Genomic DNA, 12,382 nt, shown 5'->3' on the forward strand with positions numbered 1-12,382 from the left:
TAAAAGAATTGATGAATATTTGTATTTATTTTTATAAAATTTATTTTAAAAAAAGTATAATAATAAATCTTTAATATTGAAGATTGAGAATACGTTGAAGCAGTACTTGACGTTAAGTGAAAAGAAAAGAGGCTTGATAATTGTAATTAAATGTTTGAATAAAAATTTTGTGACGTTAGAAAAATATTTCTTAAAAAAATCGGTAGAACACCTCCATTGTAGAAAGCAATAATTAATAATTAGCCTTGAAATATTAATCAAGCTAATTGTCGATTGTAAAACGCCAATTAAGAATACCAAGAACAAAAGTTGTTGTTAATTTTCAATGTATGATTAATTGATATAAATCTTATGATTGGATATAGGAAAAAAAAAAACTTATAACTGATCCAATAAATGTACAGTGTACAGAATTCATCGATGTCCAGATATATAGATTTATTATACAGATACAAACGACTTCTTTCGTTGTCTCTCTTTATGATTATTTTAATAATTATTAATAATATTATTATTGTAGAATTAAATTTTTAAAAAGTTATAATTAATAATTTTTATTGTACGTTAGTATTTAAATGTTATTTAGTGTACAGATTTATATAATTATAAGAAAATAGATAAAAAATTACAAAAAACCGATAATATAAATTATTTAAATTCAGTCTTGCTAAAAATCTTAATGTACATGCCTATATTACGCTAATGCGTTCAGATTAATTACTTGATTTTATTAATTACAGTGTATTGAGTTGCTGATCTCCTGATTAATTATTTTTTGTTTGCACATCTGAAAAAAAGATTACTATTATTTAATATTTAGTAGCGAGTAATAAATTGGTGTTTTAATTATTTAAATATAAAAGTATAAAAAATATTTTTTCACTCGTTAGGATGAAGAAAGACAGTAGATAAATATTGTAATTTATAATTAATTAATTAAAGAAAAAAATGATTGTAACTCGAGTATATTGAAGAACAATAAATAATAATTTTTAAATCAGTTGAATGTTAAATTATTACTTACTTCTGTGATATTTTTAATTAATTAAATTTATTATTATGGACAAACAACATTAGGTTAGATTGTTAACAGCACTGTGGCTACTGATGTTCATCCGAATCTTATTTTAATGTTTTTACAAGCAATTTGATTGACACATGAATTACTTTATTAAATAAATCCTAAGAAGTTTATAATTAAGAATTAATAATTAACTTTATAACTTATGACAGCTGCTTTCTTCAAGAAACGACTGATGTTTTGGGTGAGTTTACAATTAAGGTCGCATGCGCACTGAGAGACGCGCGGCATATTCTCGCGGAAGATTTTTTAAATGAAAAATTTAGTTGATAGAAAATAAAAGTAATGCAAATAACTTTATTTTAATTAACAAAAAAAAAAAAAGATTTTGATTGAAATAAGACTCGAGACTTGTTCGCAAGTTATTTTATTAGATGTATGAAACATGTAGATGCATAATAATTATATTTAATAATAATTGAAGCGCATTTTCTGATAGTTTTAACTTTTTAATCACCTTTTAAAGGTGTTTGCATTCATGATAATCACTGGAATTTTAGTGAATGGGCTTGTATTAATATTGATTTATAAAAATCAATGCATTTTAATGTAAAAAACATAAGGATTTTATTAAAATTAATCAAATTATTTCATTTTAAAAATTGTTGCATCAGCTTTTTTTGGACAAGGGGGTTGCGGGGACGGGGGAAGAGGGTCAGGTCACGTAGGCACGGTTGAGGGGTAGTTCGGACGTAAGGTCGAAGTTGGGGGGAGATCTCCTTCTACCTGCGCAGAAAAAAAGCCCATACCAGTAAAATTGTCTACTGCGCAGGGTGAGTAGTAAGAGGGGGAAAGTGAGGGTGAAGTGAGAGGGCTAAGGTCAAGGGGCAAAAGGGTCAGTTGGCACCCGACACCCGATGTGTAGACATCGTAGTCGAAGTGTCCAACTATATTTCAAAATACTTTTGACTTTTTTTTTAAAATTTTTTTTTTCCTTAACGTGATTCATGGTCACCTTCAAATAAAATTTTTTTTTTCAACTGGCATTTTCGCAAGTTGAAATAATTAATTTTTTTTTCTTAATTTTTTTTTTCGTGTAGTAAATTTCAAAAGTCAAAAGTATTTTTTTTTTTTAATTAAAAAGTGTTGATTATTTAGACAGGTTTTCAATGGATTTCAACGACGAAAACTATCGTTTTCTGATGTCTTGACTAGAAGGAAGGATGGAATTGAAACACACTGACCTACCTCAAGGAACTGCTAGCTGTCATCCTACCAGCTGATCATCTGGCATCGTTCGGCAGGGAAATAAAGTTATTTCCCTGTTGAGGTTTGTTATTGTTTTTTGGTTTCTATCACTCTCTTTTCTATTCTCCATTATTATCTGTCTATTTCATTTCACTTTTTAATTCTTATCAACGGTTCCGTATCTTTCTTTTTTTTTTTAAATTAAAATCATTACGCTTATGAATAGTAGAGTCATTTGAAACTAATTCGGTTTTTTCAACTAAAATTCAGTTTTTTCAAATTAAATTCGAGTCATTTGAATTAAATTCAGTTTTCTCAAATTCAAGTCGAGTCATTTACAGTAAATTAAGTTTTTTCAAATCAGAGTCGAGTCATTTGAAACTAGTTTGGTTTTTTGAACTTAAATTCGAGTCATTCGTAATAAATTCAGTTTTTTCAAATTAAATTCAAATAATTTATAGTAAATTTAGTATTTTTAATTTGCAGTCGAGTCATTTACAATATATTTAGTTTTTTTAAATTAAGATTTGAGCATTTGCATGAAATTTAGTTTTTTCAAATCAAAGTCGAGTCATTTGAAACTAGTTCGGTTTTTTTAATTTAAATTCGAGTCATTCATAATAAATTCAGTTTTTTCAAATTAAATTCGAATAATTGACAGTAAATTTAGTATTTTTTAATTGCAGTCGAGTCATTTACAATATATTTAGTTTTTTTAAATTAAGATTTGAGCATTTGCATGAAATTTAGTTTTTTCAAATCAAAGTCGAGTCATTTGAAACTAGTTCGGTTTTTTTAATTTAAATTCGAGTCATTCATAATAAATTCAGTTTTTTCAAATTAAATTCGAATAATTGACAGTAAATTTAGTATTTTTTAATTGCAGTCGAGTCATTTACAATATATTTAGTTTTTTTAAATTAAGATTTGAGCATTTGCATGAAATTTAGTTTTTTCAAATCAAAGTCGAGTCATTTGAATTAAATTCAGTTTTTTCAAATTAAATTCGAATAATTTATAGCAAATTTAGTATTTTTAAATTGCAGTCGAGTCATTTGTAATATATATAGTTTTTTTAAATAAGAGTTGAGCATTTGCATAAAATTTAGTTTTTTCAAATCAAAGTCGAGTCATTTGAAACTAGATCGGTTTTTTCAACTTAAATTCAAATAATTTATAGTAAATTTAGTATTTTTAATTTGCAGTCGAGTCATTTGCAATATTTTTAGTTTTTTTAAATAAGAGTTGAGCATTTGCATAAAATTTAGTTTTTTCAAATCAAAGTCGAGTCATTTGAAACTAGATCGGTTTTTTCAACTTAAATTCAAATAATTTATAGTAAATTTAGTATTTTTAATTTGCAGTCGAGTCATTTGCAATATTTTTAGTTTTTTTAAATAAGAGTTGAGCATTTGCATAAAATTTAGTTTTTTTCAAATCAAAGTCGAGTCATTTGAATTAAATTCAATTCTTTCAAACTAAAATCGAGTCATTTACATTTAATTTTTTTTTTCTTTTTCAATTAAAGTCGAGTCTTTTGCATTATTTTTAGTTTCTTAGAATTCAATTCGAACGTTTAAATTTATCTTTAAATCTGTAGAATCATTTATATTCGAGTCATCTTTCAAATTTTAATTAATATATTTAATATTGGGGTGTGAATTCATATATACACATAATCTTTTTAAAATTAGAGTCACGTACATATTATAAGAACTAGAGTCACATATTTTTCACCGCCTTTTTTTTTTTTTCTTAATAAATTAAATTCTGTATCAAGTGATACAAAACTCCGTTTTTTTTTGCAAGTAGAATCATACAAATCGAACTAATTTTTTAAAAAGTAGAGTCATTTTAATTACAGTAAAGTCATTTGAGTTGAATTCAATTTTAAAATATGCCATTTAAATTAAATTAATTTTTCCAAGTAGAGTCATTTATTTTTTTAAATTTTGTCTTTTTTTATTATATTCATTTTAATTAGAGTCATTTGAATCACAAGCAGTACTAACCGAGTAACCTTTTTTTTTTTTATAAATTGAATAACTCCCTTCTGGAGTTATTGTATTTAATTTTTTTAATTTAACATGGGGTGTAGATTGATTGGTTATCAATAGCCTTCTGCTGTTGATAATTCAAACATAACTTTTTTTTTCCCATCTCACACACATACACATACGCTCTTTGCGTTCCCAACTCTCTCTCTCTTCTATTTCTTATCTTTTTCTTATTTTTTTTAATGGGGGTAATTAGATTAATTATTGGACCAGTAATAGGTTTTTTGTTGAGAGTATTCTCTCAGTAGAATCACGCGTTTAATTTTAGAGTCAACCAACCCTTCCCTAATTCATCTCTTTCTCTTTCTATACCACCACCTTCACCCCTTTTTTTTAATAATTAATTCGCGTTGGGTTTTTGTCCGCGAAATGGGATATTGGTCTAGTGATTTAGTTGGGAGGGGGTTTATAGGTGTTAGGGATTATAAGGACACTTGGTTCTTATAATTTATTTAGAATTAAATTCACGCGAATTAGAGTCTGAAAATATATATCGCTCTATAGATCTTAAAGGCGAAAAATATTGTTACGCTGTTATGGGTGGCCAACCATAGCAGCGTATATAAAATATTTTTTTTATGCATTAAAAATAAAAAAAAATTTATTTTTTTTCTTTTTTAATGATAAAAAGTTGAAAAAAGAAATTTTCCCTGATCAGTTTTAATTTTTTTTGAATTATTCTGTCCCACCCTTTGAGTACCCGGGTGCGATTTGGGTGCCGGTCTCAATTCATTTAAAATTTTTCTGATCAAATCTTTTCTTTTTTAAGTGTTTAAGCGTCTGTAGAGCGATATGTGTTTTTTATTTTTATTTTTTTATTCAATTAATTAGAGTCACTTTTGCTGCGTTAGTTAATAAGTTAGTTATACTATAGGAGGGGAATAATATAGGACTGGGGTTTTGATGTCACTAGACCGATCGGGGGAGTAGATTAATTAAATAATTCGGGTTTTTTTTTTTTTTTTAATTAGAGTCATCCCATCTCTTTCTTCTTAATGAGTGGTAACTCTACCACTCATTTACTCTTTCATTTACTACACACTTTACCACCCTTTTTTTTAAAAAATTCGAGTATTAGCGTCACGGTTTTTTTAGATATTTAAGTTACTGGTCCAGGGGCTTTTAAATTAGAGTCAATTTTGCTTTGGGTTCTTTTTAGCTTCAATTCTTTTTCTTTCTCTCTCATACACCCTTACTTACACTACCCCTGAGACTCTGTTCATCTTTAATGAAATCGAGTCTCACCCCACACGCCGTCGTATAGTCGAGGTTACTCACAACCTCGCTTACGGCGACTTTTCTCCACACACCAATCTACACCCTTAATTTTTTCCTTTAAATTCATTAAATTAGATTTAAATTAAGAAAGTCACCTGGCACTTGGTCAGGTGGCATTATCATTAGAGTCTTTAATTTACTTGTTGGTACTGCTTGCATGTAATATTAATTTGATTAGAGTCACTTTAAAAATCGGTTTTTTTTTCCTCTAATAATAAATTTAATTTAAATGGCATTTCCGCGTAAAAAAAGAGCATTGGCACTAGGTCAGGCTGTCGCGTTTTTAAATTGTTAGTTTTTTTATAATATATATCCTGATCTTCTGGGCTGGTACGCATAACCCTCCGGTTCGATCGATGTCGGTCCTTATTGGTCGCATGCTATAAGAAAATCTATCATTATCATGTTGTTATCGATATTATCATTATTATTGTTGTTGTCATAATTAATAACAATATCATTACCACTTTATGAGTGAGATAGTGATAGTGTAAGTGGCCCTGGCAGGTCACATTGCACAATTGATATTAATATTGACTGCAATGGTTTTATTGATGATATCATAATGATGTGATTTTATAGTGACTTTTGTGTGCGATCAAAACGGGGATTCGATTTATCGATTGGCTGGTGGCCTAATGCTACGCATACGGTTCGGTTTTGATGGTAATATATTATGTCGTTTTTATTATTCTTCGAAAGAAAACACACACACACACACACTTTTTTTTATCATACATGTTTTTACACCCCGATTATTTTTTATTAAATTCAATTTTATAAAACTAGAGACATTTGAATTAAAGTCAGTTTTTTTATAGTCACTTACATTAGAGTCATTTTTACAAAATTAGCGTCATTTTGAGTAGCGTCAGTTTTCAATAGTTTTTATTTTAATGAATGTATTTTATGCAACTGCTCATTTACGTTTAAGATTTTTTATCGTTACTTAATTCGCGTCTTTTTTTAAACAGTCGAGTCATATAATTTAGCGTCAATTTTCATAGAAGTAGACTGAGTATTTTTCTGAGAGTAGAGTCACTTGAATTAGAGCCAGTTTTTAAAATTTTTAACTTTAATTAATCAATTCAATGTAAATGCTCATTTACTCCTAATTTTTTTATTGTCATTAAATTCGAGTCATTTTTAAAAAAGTAGAGTCATTTTTTTCTAAGAGTAAAGTCAGTTTTTGTTTTCTTCAGTAATAGAGACCTGACATTAGGTCAAGTTACCCTATAGTTTTTTCAATTTTTAATCAATTTGGATCCTCATTGCTCGTATATGCTAAGAAAATCTATATTATTATATAGTTATCGGTATTATCATTACTATTGTTGCTGTCATAATTAATATCAATACCATTATCATTCTATAATGATAGTGTAATTGGCCCTGGCAGGTCACATTACACAATTGATATTAATATTGTTTGCAATGGTTTTATTGATGATATCATAACGATGTGATTTTATAGTGACTTTTGTATATGATCAAAAGGGGTTTCGATTACAATTAATCAATTTCATGTAAATGCTCATTTATCCCCACCTTTTTTTTATCATCATTTAATTCGAGTCATTTTTTATAAAAGTAGAGTCATTTAATTTAGCAATTAGTTAATAGGCATAGAGTAAGTTTTCTAAACGTCGAGTCACTTAAATTAGAGTCAGTTTTTTTTTTTATTTTCAACCTCTTTTAAGTATTTTATTGTAAATGCTCATTCATTTTCAATTTTTTTATCGTCATTTCATTCGCGTCATTTTTAAACGAGTAGAGCCATTCAGTTTAACGTAATTTTATTAAAAGTAGAGTCAGTAGTTTTTTGAAAGTAGAGCCACTTTGATTAGAGTCATTTTTGTAAAAGTAGAGTCATTGATTTTAGAGTCACGTTTTTTTTCAATGAATTAGTTTATTGCAATTAGTCAAGTTAATTTCAGTTTCAATGGCATTTTAATTATTATTTAGAAAAAAAAACTAGATACGCGAACCGCGTCCCGATATATTGATTTTTTATCTTTCTTTTTTTGTTTTTAGGAATTTTTTTTAGGTTTATAAATATGATTTTTTTTAAATAGATTTCTCAAGGTTACGGAACCTCATCATGAATCGTTTAAATTTTATAAATTATTTTTTTGTTCAGGTTTAGGCGTATAATTATTTTCTCATTTTTTTTAGTATATTTTTCAAGATTCTGGGGACTTACTTAATCCTTACCCTATTGAAGTTATTGGGCTATTAATTTATTTTTTTTTCTTTTAAATTTTTTTTTTTTTCAGGTTTAGGTATATGATTTGGATGATTTTTTTCCTATATCATTTATGACGTGTCCAATCAAGAGTCCAATGGAATCTATTGACATGACTGGCCTATTAGGACCAGAATAATTTTTTCGACAGTAATGTTGCTGAACATTGAGGACAAGGTGTTGCCGAGCCAAGGACACACCGCTGCTTTTAATTTTTTTTTCTGGTGGATATTTATTCTCAAATCTTTTATTTTTTCCATAAATATGTATCCCTGTATTTAATCTATTGGGATATATATTTTAGTTTCAGATCCAGTCAACAAAAATAAGGATATCCATAGGTGCCAAGGAATACCGAGACCAGGAGAAGGAGGACCAGGACCAGGAAGAAGAATAATTATTATTAATTGATTATTAATATTATTATTATTAATTATTAATTTAATTTAAGATTAATTGTATTTAGTTTTAAATAATTATTTTATACAGGTGTGAGTGTGATGAATGATATTAGAATGATTTATAATTTAAGATTTTAATTAATATTTTTATAGAGTAAGAATGTGTACGAGTGGCATGTTTTTATTGCTTGGCATGTGCTTGCTTGTTTTTATTTTATTTTATTTGGGTTTGATCGCATGGTTTGGTTTGTTTATATTTAATTTAATTTTTTCCCTTTTTCCCATTACCTTTTAATTTTAAGTGTGTGTTTTATTTTATTCGGGTTTGACTGCATGGTTTGGTTTGCTTTTATTTAATTTAATTTTACCTCTTTTTATTCCCATTCCTTTTTACTTTAAGTGTGTATGAATATAATTTACTTTAAATTTAAGTGTATGATGAATGAGTGTGATTCTATTTATTGAGATATCCGTGCCCGGATATTATTATTATTATTAAGTTTTAATTTTAAGAAATTTTATTTATAAAATTTTATTATTTATGTTTTTTTATATATTTGTTTTGTTAATTATGTAATGTATAATATTTTGTATTTGTATTTTATTTAGCTTTTTTTTGGTCACCAATCGAGTGATCACTGTGTTGGTCGGGTTTTTTCACTGGTAAAATCCTCCGATTTAAAACGATAGATTCCGGGTCTATCGGATTTTTATCGGAGTATTTTATCGGTGTCGAGGTTTCCCAAACGGGCTATTTTCTTTCTTACAAAAGAAAATAGCCTAGACCAGTACAATTGTATTTTTAAACAAATACAATTGTAGGTGAATGCGCACAGTATAGGAAGTCGGTCCTCAGCCGCTTTTTTTTTTTTTTTTTTAAATAATAAATTCTAATATTTATTATTTTTAACCGAGCATTTATAAATAAAAAAATAACCTTCCCTTTATTTTTAATTAAACATTTAGATTATAAATAGAATTAAGTATATTATTAATAAGAAAGTGAAAAATCCATATAATTAAAACGAAGCAGAAGAATCCTTATAAATACAGGTAAGTAAAAAAAATAATAAACATTAATGCAATCAAACAAACAAAAAAAAATTATGAAAAATTTTCTCTTTTTTTTACAATATAATTTATATTTTTCATCTGCTTCTTTACAAAAGTATTTATTTCCTGAACGATATTTGTCGTACAGAAAATAAATATTGTAGTAGAGAAGCAAATATTAATATTCATACTAATTAAATTATAAATATATAGTATAAAAAGAAATGAAAAATCTCTACCGAATGCCTTTCGAGAGATTTTGTATTTTTTTTTAGTATTTGCGCATGTGCATTAGTATATTGTTTTTAGTAGTTTTGTTTTATATTAATTAATTAAAATTCTTTTATATGGAGTAATTCTGATTTAAATAAGAAAATACTATTCCTTTGTTTAAATATAATATTTTATTTATTAATGTACATGTATATAAATAAATATGTCTAAATAAGATATACATACATATATTTAATAGTAATAAATAACAAAGAAAGTAAAAAAAGAACAAATTATCATCAATAAATTTCCTGAATTTTTAAATGTTTGCGCATGCGCATTTATAAAGTTGTACATGTCTACTTATTTAGGAGTGTACGTATGTAAAAAGTCTGTCCTCAGTCGCTTTGTTTTGTGAATAATAATAAATTTTCATTTCAATTGCTATTAATTATTTATTTATTTTTTTTTTTTTTAAACCTTTTCTTTATCTTTAATTAAATATTAAATTTTACAAATAAAAATAAGCGTTTTTTAAAAAACGAAAGTAAATTTAATTATGAAGAATAAGTTACACACGTAAATACAGGTAAGTAAAAAAAAATAATACCTACAAAGAAATATAACAAAATTTAGATTAATATATGCAAAGAACTTTTGATTAGACACCCGCTTTGTAATTTAAAATTTTTGCGCATGCGCATTCCGGGTTGATTTCCTATTTGAAATTTTGGCTCATGTTCCATTTACTTTTCGTCGTTTCTGCTAGGTGTCACTACCACTCATAGCCATTTTAGCTATGAATCATTTTAGGTAAACGTAATTTGGAACCTTTCGTGCAAGCCTTCAAAACAGTATTCAAAATACTAAATTACAAAAAAAAAAAAAATTTCCATGAAAATACGCCTTAATTACAATCATAATAATAATTGAAAATATTTTAGTTAAGTCCACAAATGGATGACTTTTTCCCTACCATATTTTTTTACAATAAAGTCATTATTGCGTATGCGCCTTAGTACACATAAAGAGAGATTTAATTTTTGAAACCACGTGCCGATTTAAATAAATTTAATAAAAATGTTTTCTAGCAAAGTTGAACATTTGATAGTTGATACTAGTGCATTTATTAAAAATGTATCACTACAGGTAATTAACTGATAATTTTTTTATTAATAGTTTTAGTTAAAAGTAAATTTGAATATTTTTAGGTTACCTCGAAACAAATTGATAAGTGACGATTTTTATTTACATTAATTTAAATTTGATTTTATAGGATATTGCAGTTAATGTAATTACTGAAGAAAGTGTTACTGCAGAAGTTAAAAGTAAAAGACAATTACGAAGATTAGTTGCTCTTCCTTATAATCTTGTGGTTAAAGATGTTGATCCTGAACACATAAAAACTGGTAATTTTTTTTTTAAATTTAAATTGTCTATTTATATGATACTGAAGTTATCTGACGTCTAATGATTTTTTAATTTATTTAAAAATGATGAATTATAAAAAAAAAGAATATTTAAAAAATTGCGCCTGTAGCTTTTCAAATTTTCTACGTGCACATATTTTTTTTTAAATTGATGTTCAGACCATCTGTTCATTATTATTTTTATTAGTAATTATTAATTAATTTTTTTCTTTGTTCCAGTAACTGAATTTTCAAAGAAAACTGGTGACTACAAAAGTCTATCGTCAACAGATATCAAAGTAATTGCGCTCACATTACAATTAGAAATAGAAAAAGTTGGTAAAGATCACATCAAACTTGTCCCAACAATTGTAAAAACAGTACCAGCAGTTAAATCAGAACCTTTAGCTCATCCTAAATGTATTGCTGGGTTTTTCGTTCCCGGCGGAAGTGATGATGAAAGTGATGATGACAATAAACAAGATAGTCAATATCAATCTTTAATAGATCAAATAAACAATACTGCAGCAGGTGATGAACAATCAAAAACAAAATCATCTGATTCAAATGACGACTCAAAAGATACTCCTGAGTTGGGTCAATATGACCCAGCAGATTTGGCGGATAAATTTAAAAACTTAGACTGTACTGCTGAGGAAATTGAACTGGATGACAAAGATCATACTGTTGATGATATTTTGGCACCAGTAAAACAATCTGAAAGTGATGATGATAATGATGATGATGATGATGAACTAGAGTCAGAAACGGAAGACAGTGATGATGACGGCTGGATAACTCCTAATAATATTGCAGAATCTAAAAAGCAAATGAATTCCGAGACATTATCAGAGAAATCAGTAGCGGTTGCATGCATGACAACAGATTTCGCGATGCAAAATGTACTGATGCAGATGGGTCTCAATGTTGCAGCTCTCGATGGTCGTATTATTAAACAGTTACGAACTTACATCTTCCGTTGTTACGCTTGTTTCAAAAAAACAAGCCGTATGGATCAAGTATTTTGCCCTAATTGTGGAATGAAGACGTTAAAAAAGGTTGCGGTATCGCTAGATGAAGATGGCACTGAAAGAATTCATATTAATTATCGAAAACCATTGAGTACACGGGGAAAAAGATTCTCATTGCCGACACCAAAAGGCGGTAAACATGCCAACAATCCTATTCTTTGTGCAGATCAACCTATTCCGCAACAGCGAGTAACGAAATTAGCACGTATGAAAAATAATCCTCTTGATGATGATTATATTGCTGGTTACTCCCCATTCGTTACAAGAGACGTTTTTTCAAAATCAGCGATGCTGGGAATTAGGACTCAACATTCGGAAATAAAATATTGGATGAAAAAAAATCCTAATGAGTGTAGGAAAAAAAGAAAATAATTTAATAAATTTTTCGTTTGTACCTCCAAATATATTTTATTATATTAATTTTTA

At 27.3% G+C, this 12,382-nt stretch overlaps 1 protein-coding gene and 1 long non-coding RNA gene across 2 annotated transcripts; both read left to right on the forward strand.

Annotated features, from left to right (window-relative positions):
- Positions 1-1,778: 1,778 nt before the first annotated feature.
- Positions 1,779-8,723, forward strand: LOC128668622 (uncharacterized). The gene is made up of 4 exons (XR_008404272.1): positions 1,779-1,854; positions 2,180-2,351; positions 7,881-8,073; positions 8,154-8,723. It is a non-coding gene; the product is annotated as an uncharacterized LOC128668622 (long non-coding RNA).
- Positions 8,724-10,357: 1,634 nt separating this feature from the next.
- On the forward strand, positions 10,358-12,358 carry LOC103570148 (RNA-binding protein NOB1). Its single transcript, XM_008547767.3, has 3 exons — positions 10,358-10,665; positions 10,793-10,925; positions 11,166-12,358. The coding sequence occupies exons 1-3, from the start codon at positions 10,597-10,599 to the stop codon at positions 12,326-12,328; spliced, it is 1,365 nt and encodes a 454-aa protein (XP_008545989.1). The 5' UTR covers positions 10,358-10,596; the 3' UTR covers positions 12,329-12,358.
- Positions 12,359-12,382: the final 24 nt, after the last annotated feature.

The sequence above is a fragment of the Microplitis demolitor genome, chromosome 9 (assembly GCF_026212275.2).
Source record: "Microplitis demolitor isolate Queensland-Clemson2020A chromosome 9, iyMicDemo2.1a, whole genome shotgun sequence".
Lineage (NCBI taxonomy): Eukaryota > Metazoa > Arthropoda > Insecta > Hymenoptera > Braconidae > Microplitis > Microplitis demolitor.

Excerpts from the sequence above, each read along its gene's own strand:
- LOC103570148 (XM_008547767.3), top strand. The coding sequence starts at position 10,597 with ATGTTTTCTAGCAAAGTTGAACATTTGATAGTTGATACTAGTGCATTT. Across the intron at positions 10,666-10,792 it reads TTAAAAATGTATCACTACAG|GATATTGCAGTTAATGTAAT; the intron begins GTAATTAACTGA and ends TTGATTTTATAG. Across the intron at positions 10,926-11,165 it reads TCCTGAACACATAAAAACTG|TAACTGAATTTTCAAAGAAA; the intron begins GTAATTTTTTTT and ends TCTTTGTTCCAG.